Consider the following 21,026-nt stretch of genomic DNA (forward strand, 5'->3'; position numbering starts at 1 on the left):
AATACATTTGAATTATATCAATAAATAATTAATTTAAAAATAATTTTATTTGTAAAATTAATAATTGTAACTAAAAACAACATTTAGAAAACTAGTCCTGTCCGAATAGAGATATAGTGTCATGGCTCAATTTCAAATGCGTGTGAAGTTATCATTTGCAGTTCTTCTGTTCACTTCTCTATACCCACAATTCTCTCTGATTTCGAGTGTACATTCGATGTACACTTGCTGAAGCACTATTTCCCAAAATCCAATGCGGAGAGGACTAAGCGCACGTGTGAAAGAGCGGAATTGCGAGCGAGTGTAATCCAGAGATTACTTTACAGCTTTCTTATTTAAGCTTTAAAATTTATTTCATTTCATTTCTATTTTTTTTTTTTTTTTTACCTTATTTTTAAATGAATCATTACTTGAATAAAACCTACTAGACATTATTAGATGAATTTTAAAAATGAAATTATATAAGGTAAAAAGGCTATTATTTTTCTTATTAAAATTATATTAGGTTTTACTAACAGCAAGGTGTTTTAATAATTTGTGGCACAGTTGTTAACTCATTAAACTTTAAGAGATGATAATTTAGTGGATGATTTAAAAAAAAAAAATTCGTTAATCATCAGTAGGTAGCGTATTCAAACCATAACGGTCGCCTGGGGGCACTCAACGACCACGTAATCTGTGAGCGTGAGAGTTTCTAACAGACTAAACAACTTTATTAAAAAGAATAAATACATGATATAATGTACACTTGTTAATGTGTTTATTTTTGTTTGCAGTATTTAATGTTATTTAATGATTATGAACACATATTAAGCATGACAAACCAATTATACAATCGATGAAACTACAAAGCTGGCATGGAGGCAAGTATGATTACAAAATAAAGTCATTATGATTGTTATTGTTATTAACATTATTTTATAATATAAGTAACATGTAGGATAAAATAGTTTTATCGCGTGTTGAGCTGTTTCTGCGACAGCTCCAGCTCTCCGACGCACAGTGTAAATATCAGCGTCCGAATTCACTCACTTCATTTCGTTCAATAAATGCGGATATAGTGCACTCAAATGCCATACACTATATAGGAATTAGTGAATGAGTGAACGAGTGAACGAGTGAGCGGTTTCGGACACAGCTTATGTCAGTGTGTGTATATGTGTGTGAAAAATCCACATTCAAACCAAAATATCTGACTTCCTGTTGGTCGGAGGAAATGACTGTAAATTAGAAAGTTGTCCGGCTTAATGAGAACAATATGTGTACTGAGTTTGGTGACTGTAGTTTAAACTAACCCCCCACTTTTGTCAAAAGATGGCGCTATAGAGGCCCTCCTCCCCGCCTGTTTCTACGGTTTTGCCTATGTCTACTGGTTGACATCTCTGACGTTTGTATCGGGTTTCATGCAATTTGAAGCATGCTAAGCATCCCAAAAGCATCCAAAACGAATATTAAAGTTTTATGCGTTGCCATGGCAACAGTGTTTGAGATATCACGATTCTTTTCACAGGTCTATATCTGCTGTGTATTGACATCACACTGATGAAGTTTGAAACAAATCAGGTAAAAAAAAAAAAGAGGGTGATCTCAAAGCATTTTGAAAGTGACACACTTCCTTCTGACAATTGGTGGCGCTATAACTTTGACTCACAAGTCACATCCATGTGATCAGCCTCCTATAATGTACACACAGGTGAAGTTTCATAAAAAGCAATGTGTGCAGACGTTATAACACATTTCCTATTTCCCTTTTCTCGCCTTAAATTCATTGCCTCGCCACGGCCAAACTGTTCGAGATATCAAAAATCCGCTCGCAATTTAGCATCCTCATTGTCTTGACTTCAAGCTGTCCGAGTTTGGTGGTGATCGGATTAATCGCCTAGGAGGAGTATATCAAAATCCAGAGCATGCGTTTTCCAAACAACCCCTAATAGCTGACTTCCTGTTGAGCTGACATGTAACTTAGAGCACGAAAGTTGTTAGGCCCAATGAGGTCTATATGTGTACCGAGTTTCATACAAATACGTGCAAGCGGGTTTGATATATGGACCAAGTTTTTAGACACCGTTCAAGGGGGGCGCTGTCGAGCCCCCCGCCACGCCCGGGTACCAGCTTCTGCCCGGCCCTGATGGCCGACGATTCCAATGTGTGTGCAAAGTTTCAAGAGTTTTTGAGCATGTTAATCATTTTTAGTGCTGTCAATATTGAACGTTTCAGTGTATGAAAACTTAAGTAAATGTATGTTGTAGAACCACACTTTCCGTAAAAATACACATTCTCGTGATATCACGTTGCAGAATAACTAAAACCAATAGTGTGAATAAGAACCTATCTCTAGAATAAGGGGTCAAATTGTCTTTATTAGTGCTGTATTAGTGGCAGTTTAGCCATAATTATTGCCTTATTCTGGTCAATAAACTTTGAATATCACTCAATAAGTGCCATAATTAATGAGGATTTAACTTTCACTTTAGGGGGTCAAATTGCCTTTATTAGTACTGTATTAATGGCAGTTTAGCCTTAATTATTGGCAGATTATTGGTAATTACTGGTCAATAAACTTGAATATCACTCAATAAATGTCATACTTAATGAGGATTTAACTATTTAACTATTATAGTATTTTAGCAATTTATGACAAAAAACCAGCAGTAATTAAATATAACTACTAGCTTATTGTTCAGTTAACTTAAAAGAATGGCACAGAAATATAATCACATCACTACACAAAAATAATATATGGCTTATTAAGTTGTAGATAATGACTAAAAGGTGTTTACTGTACATACAGTTAATCATTAATTACTTTTGTTATTTTTGTTTATTTATAGCATAAATGTGTATCTTTTAAATGTTTACTAATTTGTAAATAATGGCTAATGTGCCCTACTACAGTGCCACTTGAAAGTTTGTGAACCCCTTGCAGAATCTGTGAAAATGTGAAAGATTTAAACAAAATAAAAGAGATAATACAAAATGCATGTTATTTTTTATTTAGTACTGTCCTGATTAAGATATTTTACATAAAAGATGTTTACATATAATTCACAAAAAAAAAAAAAAAAAAAAAAAATAGCTGAATTTATTAAAATGACCCCATTCAAAAGTTTGTGAACCATTGATTTCTAATACGGTGTGTGGTTACCTGGATGATCTACAACTGTTTTTTTTGTTTTGTGACGGTTGTTCTGAGCAGTTAAATTGACTCAAACACAACTATTAAAAAAAAGTTCAAACATTCACTGATGCTCCAGAAGGAAACACGATGCATTAAGAGCCGGGGAGTGAAAACTTTTTGAATTTGAATATCAAGGTAAATTGTACTTAATTTGTCTCCAGGAAACATGTAGGTATCTTCTGTCGCTTCCAAAGGGCAGTACTAAATGAAGAAAATTTATATTTAAACAAAATAAGAAAAATTTGGACATCTTCATCCTGTTCAAAAGTTTTCACCCCTGACTCTTAATGCATCGTGCTTCCTTCTGGAGCATCAGTGAATGTTTGAACATTTTTTAATAGTTGTGTTTGATAGTTGTTAGTGTGAAAGTGTGAAAAAAATGGATCTCAAAATCATACAGTCTGTCACAATCGAGTCTCCTGCACCAGATCTCCTGAACCGCCAGAGGGAGCCATCACCTGAGTATTAGCTTGTATTGGACTTCATTTCCCATGAACCCACATACCTGGGACTGATTACTCATGCACCTGCCACCAATCATTCACCCACTCTTCCGCTATAAAAGATACTCTCACTTCCAGCTCTGTGTAAAGTCTTGATTAGCCACGGTTGTCAACTCTGAGCATTTATTCTGTATTGCTGTTTTGTTACTGACTTGGATTGTTTATCTGGACTCTGATTTTTGCTGCTTACCTCGACCCTCGCCTGTTTACTGTTTATCCCTGTCTGCCACCTGCCTTGACCTACTGCCTGTTCATGTTTATGCTGCTAGCTGCCTGCCTCGACCTTCTGCCTTTTTACTGGTTTGTGTTTCCTGTACTACCCTTGTTGTCAATAAACTGCAAATGGATCAATTGAACGGGGTCATTGCTAGCGTTTGTACTCTTCTCACTCACAATATTATTGTTCATCTATACTAATGGCAGGCGTACCGAATGTGTCTCTATCTTTGAGTGCAGGTGAGGACACGTTCGAGCTGCATGCGTTGCAGTTGGAACTGGAGGCCGTGGAACGACAGATCCGGACCCTTCTGGAGAAGCAGGCCGAGCTACGGGAGCGGCGAACAGCGCTGGAAACATCCCGTGCTGACGCTCACCAATCCTCAGTAAGTTTGCAGCGCGATATTAACATTCCTGCTTCCTCTACGCCGTGTGCTTCTCTGCACAGGGCCCGAGAACCCAGAACGCGTTCATCCCAGCCCTCGTTCACTCCGGCGCCATCACACCAGGGACCTTGGGTTCTTCAGCAACGGAAGGCACGAGCCAGGCCTCGGACCAGGACCTCTCCCCCTCCGCCGCCCCCGGTCTTCGAGGTCTCGACGAGGAACCGCTTCTCCCCTCTTCGCGAGGCAGAACGAGACGCCGTGGTCATCGGAGACTCCATCGTCCGTCACGTCCACGCTACCACAACCAAAGGTAAGGTGCGCAGTCACTGTTTTCCTGGTGCTCGTGTTCTCGATGTCTCTGCGCAGGTTCCCGCGATCCTGAATGGCGCTGAGAGCATCGGAGCTGTTGTTCTGCACGTGGGGGTGAACGACACCAGGCTGCGGCAGACGGAGGTGCTGAAGCAGGACTTCAGGAGCCTGATCGAGACGGTACGAGCCACATCGCCCGCGACGAGGATCATCGTGTCCGGACCGCTTCCGACGTACCGACGTGGACACGAAAGGTTCAGTAGATTATTTGCTTTAAATGAATGGTTAATGTCTTGGTGTACTGAACAGAAGCTGCTCTTTATAAATAATTGGAATCTTTTCTGGGAGCGACCTAGGCTCTTCCGTGCTGATGGCCTGCACCCCAGCAGAATCGGAGCTGATCTTCTGTCGGAGAACATCTCCAAGACGCTTCGCACCGTATGACTAGTAAGTCAAACCTCAAATCACAGTCTGTGTTCTACCCACTTAATTGATAGAAATATGAGTGTAATACAGTCTATAGAAACTGTGTCTATTCCCCGAATAGTGAGGTTCAACAATAAAAATAAAGGATCTAGAAAAAATCTGATCGTGATCAAACCAGAAATTCGCAAAATTACCGAACAAAAACAATTTCTAAAGCTAGGGCTACTAAACATTAGATCGCTGACACCTAAGGCGGTTATTATAAATGAAATGATCACAGATAATAGTCTTGATGTAATTTGCCTTACTGAAACATGGCTTAAACCAAATGATTATTTCGGTCTTAATGAGTCTTGTCCACCTGGCTACTGTTATAAAAATAAATGCCGTCCGGTTGGCTGTGGCGGTGGTGTTGCAACAATCTATAGAGAGATTCTTAACGTTACCCAGAAAACAAACTACAGGTTTAATTCATTTGAAATTCTCGTGCTAACCGTTACACTCTCAGATATAAATAAAAAGTCGCTACTATCTCTTGCTTTGGCTACTGTTTATAGACCTCCAGGGCCTTATGTTGATTTCCTAAAAGAGTTTGCAGACTTTCTCTCAGACCTATTGGTCAACGTTGATAAAGCGCTGATTGTTGGAGATTTTAATATTCATGTAGATAATACAAATGATGCGCTAGGGGCTGCGTTTACAGATTTACTAAACTCGTTTGGGGTCAAACAAAACGTCACTGGACCCACTCACCGTCTTAATCATACACTAGATTTAATTATATCACATGGAATCAATCCTACTGATATAGAAATTCTACCGCAAAGTGATGATATCACTGATCATTACCTTGTAACATGCGTACTGCATACAGCTGATATTTGTCAAATTGCACCGCAATATCGACTAGGTAGAACAATTCTCCCGACAACTAAAGATAAATTCACAAATAAACTGCCTGATCTGTCTCACCTGCTCATTGTACCCAAACACACAAATGATCTTGAGAAAATTACTAGCAGTATGTGCACCACTTTCACTAGTACATTAGATACTGTTGCACCGATGAGATTAAAAAAGGTTAGAGAGAAAAATACTGTACCATGGTACAACAATATTACTCACGCTATCAAAAGAGAAACTCGTGATCTAGAACGCAAATGGAGACAAACTCGTTTAGAGGTCTTTAGAATCGCGTGGAAAGACAGCTCGTCCCGTTATAGAAAGACTCTAAAAGCAGCCAGGGCCGAGCATCTCTGCAAACTCATAGAAAATAACCAAAACAAGGTTCTTATTTAGTACAGTGGCTAGATTAACAAATAAACAGACATCACCAGAACAAAACATTTCATTACAGTTTAGTAGCGATGACTTTATGAATTTCTTTACTGAAAAAATCGAAAGCATCAGAAATACGGTTGTAAATGTACAACCCTTGACAGAGTTTTATGATTCAGCCTCAATTATCGTCCCTCAAGAACAGTTGCAGTGCTTTACAACTATAGGACAGGAAGAGCTAAATAAACTTATCACAGCGTCTAAACCAACAACATGTTTATTAGATCCAATACCCACTAAACTACTGAAAGAATTGTTACCTGTAGCAGAAGAGCCTCTTCTCAATATTATTAACTCGTCTTTATCTCTAGGTCATGTTCCAAGACCGTTCAAGTTAGCAGTTATTAAGCCTCTCATTAAGAAACCACAATTAGATCCAAATGTATTGGCAAATTACAGACCCATTTCAAATCTTCCATTTATATCTAAAATACTAGAAAAAGTGGTGTCGGTCCAATTGTGCTCTTTCTTGCAAAAAAATGCTATCTATGAAAAATTTCAGTCAGGATTCAGGCCTCATCATAGCACAGAAACGGCGCTCGTTAAAATTACAAATGACTTACTTCTAGCTTCTGACCAAGGCTGTATCTCAATACTAGTGTTACTTGATCTCAGTGCTGCGTTCGACACTATAGATCATAAAATACTCCTAGATCGACTACAGAATTACATTGGTATCCAGGGACAGGCATTACGGTGGTTTAGGTCGTATCTATCAGACCGTCACAATTTTGTTTATTTAAACGGGGAAAAATCTAAGATAACGATGGAAATTATGGAGTGCCTCAAGGATCTGTGTTAGGCCCTCTGCTATTTTCAATATACATGCTGCCACTTGGTAATATTATAAGAAGACATGGAATTAGTTTCCACTGCTATGCCGATGATACTCAATAATATATTTCAACACAACCAGATGAAAACTATAAATTATCCAATCTGACAGAGTGTGTTAAAGAAGTAAAACATTGGATGACTAGTAATTTTCTTCTATTAAATTCAGATAAGACTGAAGTATTACTTATTGGGCCAAAAACCTGTACACAGAATCTCTCAGACTACAATTTGCATTTAGAAGGATGTACTGTTACTCCATCCTCGACAGTTAAAGACCTGGGTGTTATATTAGACAGCAACTTGTCCTTTGAAAATCATATTTCATATGTTACAAAAACAGCCTTCTTCCACCTCAGAAACATTGCTAAGATACGGAATATGTTATCTGTTTCTGATGCAGAAAAGTTAGTTCATGCTTTCATGACGTCTAGACTAGATTACTGTAATGCATTACTAGCTGGTTGCCCTGCTTCCTCAATAAACAAGCTACAATTGGTACAAAATGCAGCTGCTAGAGTTCTTACCAGGTCAAGAAAATATGATCATATAACACCAATTTTATCATCTCTTCACTGGTTACCTATTAAGTTCCGTATCGATTATAAAGTACTGCTAATGACCTATAAGGCTCTAAATGGTTTAGCTCCTGTGTACTTAACCGATCTTTTATCGCCCTACAATCCTTCACGCTCTTTAAGATCACAAAACTCTGGACTTCTGGTTGTACCTAGGATAGCTAAGTCCTCTAAAGGAGGGAGAGCGTTTTCACATTTGGCTCCTAAACTCTGGAATAGCCTTCCTGATAATGTTCGGGGCTCAGACTCGCTCACCCAGTTTAAATCTAGATTAAAGACACATCTCTTCAGCCAAGCATTCACATAATCCATCTCATATCAGATCAATTGCACATGACTATCTTTGCTTAATGTTATGAACAGCAGCTATGCTAATTATTCTCCATTTGCTTTTCTGTTTTACCTCGGGACGCCCGTCCCGAGGTGACTAGAGAGTACATCAGTTTCAGTTTGGATCCAGCCTCTTAAGAAGACCTCAGATGACTAAAACTTTGGAAGAGACGGCGCCAACTCCTGCGATGACTTCAGAAGATGCAACATCTGGATCAACACGCACATTCACATTCTATATATCCTAATTATTGTTAATATGTAATTCATTTTTCCAGGAGCTCTTTGCTTCTACCTCCAATTAAATTGCTAACAGTGATCGTATGTTAATCGCCTAAATTATTACATTATTAGCTAACTGCAGTCTCCAAATTTTAATGTTGACATGCATTCTCTGTAAAGCTGCTTTGAAATGATATGTATCGTGAAAAGTGCTATACAAATAAATGTGAAGTGAATTGAATTTTAATAAATTCAGCAATTTTTTGTCTTGTGAATTATATGTAAACATCTTTTATGTAAAATATCTTAATCAGGACAGTACTAAATACAAAAATAACATGTATTTTGTATTATCTCTTATTTTGTTAAAAATTTTCACATTTTCACAGATTCTGCAAGGGGTTCACAAACTTTCAAGTGGCACTGTATATGTTAAGTTATCGATTACTATTGTGTCCATACTTAACTAATGCAAAATTGTGAACAAGTAAATCATTAATTACTAGTTTATTTATGCTTAACTAATGCATAATTCAGGACCCTTAAAATGTAAAGTTAATAATTAATTACTAGTGTGTTCATTATTAACTAATGCTTAATTGTGAACAAGTTAATCATTAATTAATGCTTAACTAATGCATTATTCTGGACCCTTAAAATAAAGTGTTACCCAAAAACGAATAAAAAAGAATAAATAGATAACTACAAACAAGTGTAATGTTAAGTTGTGCATTAAGTGCATTAAGTCAGTAAATATTAATATTATTAATATTAGTGGACATTATATTAACGTTAATACAGCTGACAGAGGGTTTTTTCCACATAGCCTACCTGACTGAAAGGGCTTACTATGCAGTTCATTATGCGGGTCTTTGTCTTCTCAGGTGTGAATCACAGCATTATTCATGAAGATTCACACCTTCATGCATACTGTGTTTCTTGACAAAAAGTCTTACAAAATTTAAATCTCTACATTGTTTTATATGAATGAGTAGGCAGGATCATTTTTACATCATTTTGAAGCAAAAATTCTAGTCTACAACCTCCAATACCCAGAAGTCTTGTGAACACATATTTAATATTTGTTTTTTGGCCTTATTTCGGTGACTTATGTTTTTTGTTTTTTCAATAACCACGCATAAACATTATTCCTTCAAAAATACAAACATGTACATACATGTTGCTCACCTATTATGGTAGCCTAGTTCGTGCTGAATACAGTGTAATGACACATTTTCCATTAATATGTTTATGAGCAACTGAAAAAAGCACAAATGTCAGGGCATGTCAAAACTCCTCCAGGGCCCCAAATCAGCCTCAGACTCCAGAGGGTTAAGCAACAAGAAGATAAAGAGTCTTTGATCTCCAGATCAAAAGAGACAGAGAGACACTGCAGGCCTGTTTTCTCTGAATGACCTCAGAATGACACAGAAAACCCCACAGAGACAGAAATAAACTATATCAAAGTGTCCCAAAACAATTCTAAATGGACTTATCAAACACAATTCAACAGCATAATTCTATATCATGTCTATAGCTTATACATGTGACCATCTATGCTTAGAAACACTCATAATTCATGTAACTGTATAACTCTTGATTTGTTGAATGAAAGTATTTCTTGTTTGGAATGTATTTAAATCTCTATTTTCTGTTCAAATAATGGCTTGAATGAAATCTGTGTAAAATGTATCATATTCCATTTAATAGAAATCATGTCTAAACTGTACTCTCTATTCTCTGCCGAGAGCAGGAATTCAAGAGACCCTTAGATAACACTAGAGTATGATCATGGGGGAAGGAAATCACCTTTAAAACAAAGATGCTACCTGATTGGTCAGAACTCCTTAAAGAGGCGGGATAAACACCTAAGGCTAAATAGTCACATCACTAAGACAATAGATATGAGACTAAAAAAAAAAGGCTCATTCAAGCCATCCAATTTCTTACTCACTTTCCTTTTCTTTTACTTTAACTTACTTTTCCATTGAGAGTCTTGTGTTCTAAGTTAAGTTTTGCTGCAAAGTTTAACCAATGACTTTTGCCGCCTCAACTTTAAACTCCAGCCATAACAAGAGACTTCATTCAGTTGCCAGCATGCCCAAACGTGATTGGTTTTTATCTGACATCAATCCGGACCTGAAAAGATCCTGCAACAAATCATCGATTCGGAAATCCATTTGCTCCAAGCCAAGGGATCCCCATTCAAAGACAAATGACAAGCAAGTACCTCCAGATTCTAAAGCTGAACTGGTGCATTAAATTACTGTGATTCATGGTTCGTTCAGGTCAGGTCTTACGAAATGCATATTTTGCTAGAAATGCTCATCATTTCACTCTCCCTTAAAACTCTTTCTAATTTCCTTTCTGTTTGCTCCGTGTATGAATGTGTGTTTGTGTGTGCGTGTTTGAGTTAGAGATTAGTTTGTGTTAGAATAATCAATAAAGTCTCCTGTAGATTTTTAAAAGAAGTGTCTTGTGTTATGTGCTTTAAATTTACTGTCTTAAACTGCTGATCTAAAGTTACCGTGCTACTAAATAGTGTTTTCACGATAGTTGGATATTCAAGAGCTTATTACGGCCCAAGCAAATGAACGCTGGATGATTCAGTTGCTCGGTCTAAGTGACTCTTTATAATTGACTCTTGACTCTAAACTAAGTGACTCTTTATAATTCCCTGTAAGTTAATTAATTATTTCATTTTGAGCTGATTTGAGCTGACGCGTACACACCTCACGCACCGGATGCCGTGCAAGCGCTCAAGGCAGTTGGACATAGTGGTGTATTAGAGGTAAAAAATTATATAAATATTGTTCAGTTTCTCGCACAAACCGATTGTTTCGTGTCTTAGGACATCAATGTGTCATCACGAGCCGCAGGGTTTAATTTGGATTTGTCTGTGCATGCTTTTTTTTTTTTTTTTACTCTCATAGATTGTGTTCCCATTGACATGCATTATACGACTGACAGACTGCAATGGTTGGAGTTTAAAAATCATCATTTGTGTTCTACTGAAGAAACAAAGTCACCTACATCTTGGATGCCCTGGGGGTAAGCAGATAAACATCAAATTTTCATTTTTGGGTGAACTATCCCTTTAAAAGTGTCCGTAGTTGCAAAACCACCTGTAAGGCTGGTACAAAGATGGCTGAACCTGGAGAGCGCCATTCTCTGAGGAAGCAAATAATTCTCACGAGAATTAACATTTGACCACTTTTTCAGGAAGTTGACATCCACATCCAAGACAGCACACCCCACTGGGTGAAGACAGAAGAGTCACACCTCACTATTAAGTGTTTACAGTTAATAGTGAGATTAACTATTAACCCCATTCCCTTAATCATAAGAAAAATCACCTTTAAGATCTAGAATCTGGAACAAACACTGTATGCTAATGAGTTCAAACTCCACCCAGATCTCTCACACACAATTACCTCCTGTATGTAAATGAATTGCATCTTCCCACAGAAATCAAAGAAAAATTCTCACCACTAACTTACATCCCCCAAAGAGAAGTCCCCAAATGATTATAATAATAAACAACACCATTTGGTAAATTCATAAGATATCTGGATATTTAAAAGAGGGTGGCAAAGGGTTCAGGGAATCTGTAAACAGGTCTTCCGCACGATCACTGTGTGTAGTTCTCATTGCCAGGTAAATACTTTCAAAGTCTTTATTTGTATTATTGAATGTTTTATTTATTATTATTCAAACTTTATTTGAATCTGTATTATTTCATTTACCTGGTTAATAAATTGTTATGTTTGAATTTATTCTGTCTTACTCTGAAATTATTTTCTCAAGTAGATTAAGTGAAGGTTTATGTTACCGCAAATCTGGGTCAGGTTAGTAACAGACTAAAGTCCAGTTTTGGGTGGAGCATTGGGCACACCACCTGAGATTTTAGAGTTCCGACTAACATCTGGTACTAGTTCAAGTGTACTTAGACTGTAAAGGCTAAAATGGGAATTTCCGTTTAGGACAACAAAATGTTGATCGACCAACCTAAATAGGGTGGGCCTTACCTCTGTTTAATGTAATGTTACTCTAGCTAAGTATACATGGGAAACCATAGCATGACTAAATCAAAACTACTATCAGAGGAAGTAATATTGGTCGGCTTATATCTATAGTAGTGGTCATGACCTCTGTCTAGAACTAATATTGCTTTAATTCAAGTGTATACAGATCTATGGGGACTAAACAAAATACTTTCAGAGAAAGCAAGCATGAGAGAGGCGCTCTAATAGTATAGTCAATTACCTCGGTCTAGTGACCAAAAACTGGCCAGTTTGTGATCGTGAGGCCTGCATTAAACGGCCATTGCGAGGTTCTCAATGCGACAGATTCCTAATGAACGAGTAAAATATAAAGTAAAGAGTTAAATAGAATAATCAAACATTTATGCAAATTATGAGTGGTCTTAAGATTAGACTGACAACATATGATGTTGATCTGGTTAAATATCTACGAGTAGTTAATCACATTGTAAAACATGTCATTTCCTGTTGCCCACAGGTGGCGCTATGACTGTAAATGAATATTGGCATGTAGATGTCTTCAGGCCAGGAATCTAATAAAACATGTGAAGTTTGGGGCAGGTTGGACATTGTATACCCGAGTTACAACAGCTTCCTGTTTCATGTGAAATATCAAAAAAAACTTTGTCAGGCCACCACGGACACGCCCTTCAGCGAAAACTCTAGATCTTCGCAATTTAACGTTGCAAAGGCCTTAAGATTAGACTGACCAAATATTATGTTGATCTGATTAAAGCGCTAGGAGGAGTTCGTTAAAGTACGACGTGTGGAAATGGCAAAAACTGCACAAATTTTGCAGAGAAAATTCAAAATATCTGATCTTCTGCTGGTTTTCAGATTTCATACCAGGAGACATTTTTGTAGGTATTGGGCTGGTACATGTGTGTACCGAATTTCATACCTGTACGTGAAATGTAGCGCGAGGGGCACTTCGTTGAAATTTTGAAGGCGGCGCTATCGAGCCATTTTGCCACGCCTAATTCTGAGACCCATATCAGATGTAAATTTTCACCACTTCTGATGTGTGTGCAAAGTTTCATGAGTTTTCAAGCATGTTTAGGCCCTCAAAAGCGATTCATTTGGGAGAAGAAGCGGAAGAATTAAAGCTGCAAGCAGCGATGAAAGGGCCCTCGCACCCGGGCTCACCGCCACCTGTTGGCTTTAGAAAAACAGTGAACAGTGGCGAGAAAATACAAGAGAATTATGGCAAAGTCATTTCAAAGTGGCACACTTCCTGCTGCCAGCAGGTGGCGCTTTGACCGTAACTGAATATTGCCATGTAGATGACTTCAGGCCAGGACTATTATCAAACATGTGAAGTTTGGATTAAACTAATAAGCGACCTGGCTCTATCTCATGTTCAGATAAAATTTTAACCTTGCAATTTGGACTAAAACATATAGCGACACCCGAACTAACATTGGAGCCATGACTAAGGATGTACTTGCTCTCCCACCATAAGCCCCATTCCACTTCATTAATTTTATCACTATGGGTCTCTTGAAGAAAAATTACTCCAATATTTTTTAATTTTAAACATTCTGAAAGCAAGGCTTGTTTTCTCCTATCTGTAAGGCCATTTACGTTCAAAGATGCTACTCGCAATGGCTCCATGAGACAGAAAAGGAAGGAAAAACAGAGAAAAAAGGAAAAACAAAGAGGCAGACAAACAACCATTGTAATTATTTAAAAAACTCGCCCCTCATTTCCTTTCCTACTCTTTTCTTTTGCCTTATCGTAGCTATATGTTTTTTCAACTGAAAGCATTTCTGCTGTGATAACACAGAAAAAATATACGTTTTACGTGCCCACACAACTGAAGCAACGAATTTGTCAGTATCTGGGAAATAATCAGCAACATTTACCTTTCTACCTTTTGTTTCATCCAAAAACTCATTAATCTGTTCCACAGTGTATAAATTATCACCTACTTTTGGACAATCAGATATATCAGAGCAACAATCATCATCCTTTACTCCATCATCCTGACTCACTGATAAGGCCTCATCAAAAATCATATCCTCAACAGCAGTCACCACCTTTACATCCTGACTCACTGGTAAGGCCTCATCAGGAACCACATCTTCAACAACTGTCACCACCTTTACATCCTGACTCACTGACAAGACCTCATCAGAAACCACATCTTTAGCAGCAGTCACTGCTTTTAAGCCTATTTTGCTACTATAACAAGGCTGCTCTTCTTGCAAAAAACCAGCAGATTCACTAGAAATTGCACTCACCTCATTCTCTTCACCAGTATCCACACTTTGGCCTTCTGAAACTTTCCCTAGTTCCCGATTCTGGCCACCCTGACTCCCCATTCCCTGATAGCACACGTACATCTCGGAGACGTCTATTTGATGTGTGTGTTTACGTCTGGAAGACATATTTTTTAGAGTGTTTGCTCATCTGCAATACGTCTATAGGACGTTTCCTGTCAGATGTCAAATAGACGTTTAGAAGATGTCTTTAAGATGTTTATGATTTAGAATGTATGTAAAACTGACATCTTCAAGACGTCTATCAGATGTTTGTAAACAGCAGATGCTTTCCAGATTAAGTGATCTTTAACAGACGTCTTGCAGAGGTATGTGTGCTATCTGGGTTGTAGCTTAATTTTCCACCTCTTGTTCTTCTCTTATCCGAGGCTCCTCTGGTCTATTTTTATGCGGACACGAGAATCTTTTGTGGCCAATATCACCACACTCAAAGCACCGTAAGCTTTAAGCGCTTGCATATAACACATAGGAACTATCTACGTCATTCACTCTAAAAGACACGTCTAGAATTTTATCCTGAGAATTTAAAAACATGTGAACTTGTCTTCTGAATGACAGTACATGTTTTAGCGTTGGATTTTTACATCCTAAAGGTACCATCTTAACCGGACTGACTACTTTCCCGAAACGAGACAATTCTTTAACAATCACTTCACTTTTAATAAACGGAGGAACGTTTGAAATAGTTACTTTTGTAGCCGGTGCAAACAGCGGGGTTGCCGGCAAAAACATTCCTTTCACCCAAAGCCTGTTTTCGATTACTTGATTGACAAGTTGTTCATTCTTCAAAAAAACCACAACGGCTTTGTTACATTCGCGAAGCTGAATTTATATTTTCGTGACCAACCTGATCACCAACTGCAACCATCACATCCTCAATCGAAGCGGTCGGCTCCGGTACGCATCTAAACCCATTCCGGAGGGAAAACGGCATTGTTCCCCCCGTAGGAGACGCCATGCGGACGCCACTAAAGGTGGCACGGGAAAAAACTCCCTAAACTAACCTAAACTTATCAAACAACAACAAAAAACAAATAAAAAAAGATGAAACACACTCTCAGTATGTTTCAGAAATAAAGAAAGAGTAGAAAAGCATACAACAATTAGAAACGCTCTCACACACATCCGCTCACACACCTCACTCCATGAGAGAGAGAGAGAGAGAGAGAGAGAGTGAAAAATCCACATTTAAACCAAAATATCTGACTTCTTGTTGGTCGGAGCTAATGACTGTAAATTAAAAAGTTGTCTGGCTTAATGAGAACAATATGTTTACCAAGTTTGGTGACTGTAGGTTAAATGAACCCCCCCACTTTTGTGAAAAGGTGGCGTTGTAGAGCCCCTGCTCCCCGCGCATTTCTAAGGCTTTGCCCATGTCTACTGGATGATAATATTGATGTGTGTGTCGAGTTTCATGCAATTTGAAGCATGTTAAAAGGCTCAAAATGGCCAAGAATATTATTAAAGTTTGACGTGTTGCCATGGCAACAATATTTAAGATATCACAAATACATTCACAGGTCTACATCTGCCATGTTTTGACATTATTGTGATGAAGATTGAAGCAATTTGGGTAAAATAAGAGGGTGATCTCAAAGCATTTTGAAAGTGATACACTTCCTGCTGCCAATTGGTGGTGCTATAACTTTGACTCACAATAGTCATATCCATGTGATCGATCTCCTATAACAAACACACAGCTGAAGTTTCATAAAAATCAATCAATATATGCAGAGGTTATAACACACTTCCTGATTCCCTTTTTTGCCATAAATTCTTTGCCTCGCCACGGCCAAATCGTTCGAGATATCAAAAATCTGCTGGCAATTTTTCATCATCACTGTCTTGACTTCATGCTGACCGAGTTTGGTGGTGATCGGACTAATCGCCTAGGAGAAGTATATCAAATACCAGAGCATGCGTTTTTCAAACAACCCATAATAGCTGACTTCCTGTTTAGCCAGCGTATAACTTAGAGCACGAAAGTTGTTAGGCCCGATGAGGTCTATATGTGTAGCGAGTTTCATACTAATGCCTACAAGCATGTTTGATATATGGACCAAGTTTTCGAAGCCCATTCAAGGGGGCGCTGTCGAGCCCCCCTGCCACGCCCGGGTACCAGCTTCTGCTCGGCCCTGATGGCCGCAGGTTCCGATGTATGTGCAAAGTTTCATGAGTTTTTGAGCATTGTAAGGGCCCCAAAAGTGCCTGAATAGTAGGAAAAATAATAATAATAATAATAATAATAATAATAATAATAATAATTAAAGCTGTAAGCAGCGATGAAAGGGCCCTTGAACCCGGGCTCACCGCCAACCGTTGGCCTTAGAACAGTGGGCGACATGCACGTAAGCGAGAAAATACAGGAGAATTACGGCAAAGTAATTTAAAAGTGGCACACTTCCTGCTGCCAACAGGTGCCGCTTTAACCGTAACTGAATATTGCCATGTAGATGTCTTCAGGTCAAGACTATTATCGAACATGAAGTTTGCAGCAGATCGGACATCGTATGCCTGAGTTACAACAACTTCCTCTTTTGTGGCGTTAATCGCATACATTAGCACTTAGCCGAGTGTTGCATGATTTAACGTGTTTCTAGTATGTTTGGTACTTCGTGGCATATTGAAATGTGTTCCTGGGAGTGAATTACAGTGTGAAGCATGCCATTTCCTGTTGCCAGCAGGTGGCATATGCAGGATGAAAGTCCTGGCCTGAAGACATCTATATGCCAATTTCCACTTAGTCATAGCGCCACCTGCTGGCAACAGGAAATGGCATGCTTCACACTGTAATTCAATCCCACGAACACATTTCAGTAACACTCTGCTAAGTGCTAATGTATGCAATTAACGCCACGAAACAGGAAGTTGTTGTAACTCAGGCATACAATGTTTGATATATGGACCAATTTTTTAGGCACCATTCAAAAGGGCGCTGTCGAGCCCCCCTGCCACGCCCGGGTACCAGCTTCTGCCCGGCCCTGATGGCCAACGATTCCGATGCCTCTCTTGAATTTTCAAGAGTTTTTGAGCATGTTAAGGGCCCCAAAAACTTAGAAAAAAAAAAAATTTCCTAAGGAAAACAACAGGGCCTTCAGCCATTGGCTTTGGCCCTAATAAACCTTAGGGGATCAAGAGGGCCCTGCGCCATTAGTGGCTTGGGCCCTAATAAATGGAGCAATTCCAATACGGTCCTCACACCATCAGTGCTCGGACCCTAATAATAATAAACGGAGCAATTCCAGTAGGGTCCTCACACCATCGGTGTCCGGGCCCTAACTAATCATCCACTCCTAGTTTCAGGTGTTTTTATTTACCTGGATGTTCTTGATATTAAGTTTGAGGTTGATGTAACTATTAATACAACAGTTTGATCTGGTTCTCGAATCTGATTGGCTGAGAGCCCTCTCCAGCCGTGCAATATTTTAGTGATAACAGAACTCCAACCGTCTCACAGTTTTTATCACTCCGCCACAGCTAATTACAAAGTAGCTATCTATTTATAAACAGATATGGCAAATTATACTTTTTTTCATGAATGTATCATTTGATATTAGCTATGAAAGCTCATCAGATGAAGAAGAGGGTGGAAAGAAGCCATCAACAGGATAAACAGCAAGAAGTATAGCCATTACATCTGCAGATTTGGACGATTTAGAAAAAAGCAGACACAAAAATAACACTGTGCGGCAAACAGTCTGGGCGTGAATTGTTTTAAGACATGGTTACCTGAAAAACAGCTCAGTATCAACCTCAAACACATCAAGAAATCACAAATTAACTCATTGTTACGGGACTTTTATGGCTCCATTTGGACAAGTAAGGGAGAACTGTATGGTATCAGCAGTTACCTGAGTCTTTGGGCGGCGCTGAATCACCACATCAATGAACCTCTTCTTAGCCGTTCATGGACTTTAATACAAGACTCTGAGTTCACTTCTGCCAACAATGTTTTTAAAGGAGTTGTTAAACAAATCCGACAATCCGGTAGGGATAGAACAGCACACTACCCACCGATTTCATCTGAAGACCAGCAAATACTGAAACGATCTGCTGCACTAGATCCTGGCAACTCAAAAGGTTTATTAAATAAAGTGTGGTATGAGGAAAGAGGGTAGGAAGGAGGGAAGGAGGGTAATCGGCAGCTGAAGCCAGACTCGTTTGAACTATGACATTCAATGAGAAAACAAAAAAACCACAAAAACCCATTGGAGGTGGACAGGGAGAATCAGAGAGGTGCTATGTATGAAGAGCCTGGTAACCTCCTGTGTCCAGTTTCTTCCCTGGAGAAATATCTTAGCAAGATCCCACCTGATGCAAAAACACTTTACCTGCAGCCCAAGAGGAGGTTTGCTGCTAACGACAATATCTGGTCCACCAGTGTTCCTCTGAGTGTAAATCAGCTGTCCAACATTCTCCCAAGATTGTGTAAAGAAGCCAGAACACTATTATGCTACACGAACCATAGTATCAGCGCCACTACAATTCAAAAACTCTCGGATGCAGGATTGCAAGTGAGAGATCATAGCTTTCAGTGGGCACAGGAATGTTTCTGATTTGTTTAGGCTATAGCCCACAATAAAAAGAAAACAATGCAAAATGCGTGTTCTGTTTTAATACACTTTTTTTTTTCTTTTTTTGTAGGTCAGAAGGCAGACTAAAATTATACTGGAGACCATCCCAAGAGAGTAGAAAATGGAGTGCAGTACTAGCAGCAGATGAAAAGGAAACCATACCAGAAAAGCAACAAAAAGCACCACAGACTTTATCACCAAATAAATGGGATGTACGATAAATGGCAGTGTACAAATAAACGTGAACAATTGTCTGAACCATCACTCGCAGTAGATCAGCTATGTATTAAATTTACATCTTATACGATATTTTATATTGATGTATTAAATACTTATTTTAATTGTTGAACAAAAAACAAACAAAAAATATATAGGTAAATAATATATTATTTGATGTTATTTATGATATGCTGATGACTTTTTATTTTCTTATTTTATGATTAAAAAATAAACCAGACCTTGAGTGGAAAAACAAAGAAAAAAACTAGGCTACAGGCTATATAAAAATATAATAATAATAATAATAATAATATATATATATATATATATATATATATATATATAACTTTTTTTTAAATTCACTTTATTATTAAAAAAAAAAAAAAAAAAAAAAAAAAAAAACTGATCTTAAGCGGAAAATGTCAGTTATTTAACTTCTTGACTAGCCTATTAAAATGTATATGTTACAGCAGATGTAGGTAATTTACAGTTCTCGTCTTGATTTAATTGCATGCATTAATTGCCTACGGCCGAATCACAGCCGTGCTGATATACAGCCATATCGCACGGCTACTCGTGTGATATTGCTCATATATTGCCAAGTTGAGCAAAGAGTTTTTGGTATTTAAATATTGGCATTATTTTTTTTTATTGTATTATATTATTTATTTTTTTTTTACATTAATGATACATTTGTGACATTACTTTTTATGTAATGCCAAAACACAGCTGGTCACTTTCAGAAGTTGTAGTGATGTTTTTACCATGCTGCGGATATTAATATCCGCTGCAGAGTTACAGTGGGTACGGAAAGTATTCAGACCCCCTTAAATTTTTCACTCTTTGTTATATTGCAGCCATTTGCTAAAATCATTTAAGTTCATTTTTTTTCCTTATTAATGTACACACAGCACCCCATATTGACAGAAAAACACAGAATTGTTGACATTTTTGCAGATTTATTAAAAAAGAAAAACTGAAATATCACATGGTCCTAAGTATTCAGACCCTTTGCTCAGTATTTAGTAGAAGCACCCTTTTGATCTAATACAGCCATGAGTCTTTTTGGGAAAGATGCAACAAGTTTTTCACACCTGGATTTGGGGATCCTCTGCCATTCCTCCTTGCAGATCCTCTCCAGTTCTGTCAGGTTGGATGGTAAACGTTGGTGGACAGCCATTTTTAGGTCTCTCCAGAGATGCTCAATTGGGTTTAAGTCAGGGCTCTGGCTGGGCCATTCAAGAACAGTCACGGAGTTGTTGTGAAGCCACTCCTTCGTTATTTTAGCTGTGTGCTTAGGGTCATTGTCTTGTTGGAAGGTAAACCTTCGGCCCAGTCTGAGGTCCTGAGCACTCTGGAGAAGGTTTTCGTCCAGGATATCCCTGTACTTGGCCGCATTCATCTTTCCCTCGATTGCAACCAGTCGTCCTGTCCCTGCAGCTGAAAAACACCCCCACAGCATGATGCTGCCACCACCATGCTTCACTGTTGGGACTGTATTGGACAGGTGATGAGCAGTGCCTGGTTTTCTCCACACATACCGCTTAGAATTAAGGCCAAAAAGTTCTATCTTGGTCTCATCAGACCA

The 21,026-nt window shown here is 38.4% G+C and overlaps 2 protein-coding genes across 6 annotated transcripts in view; one reads left to right on the forward strand and one right to left on the reverse strand.

The window, feature by feature from the left end:
- Window positions 1-21,026, reverse strand: part of LOC127514079 (radixin) — a 310,901-nt gene that overhangs the window by 150,661 nt on the left and 139,214 nt on the right. The gene's annotated exons all lie outside the window — the stretch shown is intronic.
- On the forward strand, window positions 5,057-7,140 carry LOC127514258 (uncharacterized). The gene has a single exon (XM_051896942.1). The coding sequence runs from the start codon at window positions 5,094-5,096 to the stop codon at window positions 6,315-6,317; it is 1,224 nt and encodes a 407-aa protein (XP_051752902.1). The 5' UTR covers window positions 5,057-5,093; the 3' UTR covers window positions 6,318-7,140.

This window comes from Ctenopharyngodon idella, chromosome 1 (genome assembly GCF_019924925.1).
Source record: "Ctenopharyngodon idella isolate HZGC_01 chromosome 1, HZGC01, whole genome shotgun sequence".
NCBI lineage: Eukaryota > Metazoa > Chordata > Actinopteri > Cypriniformes > Xenocyprididae > Ctenopharyngodon > Ctenopharyngodon idella.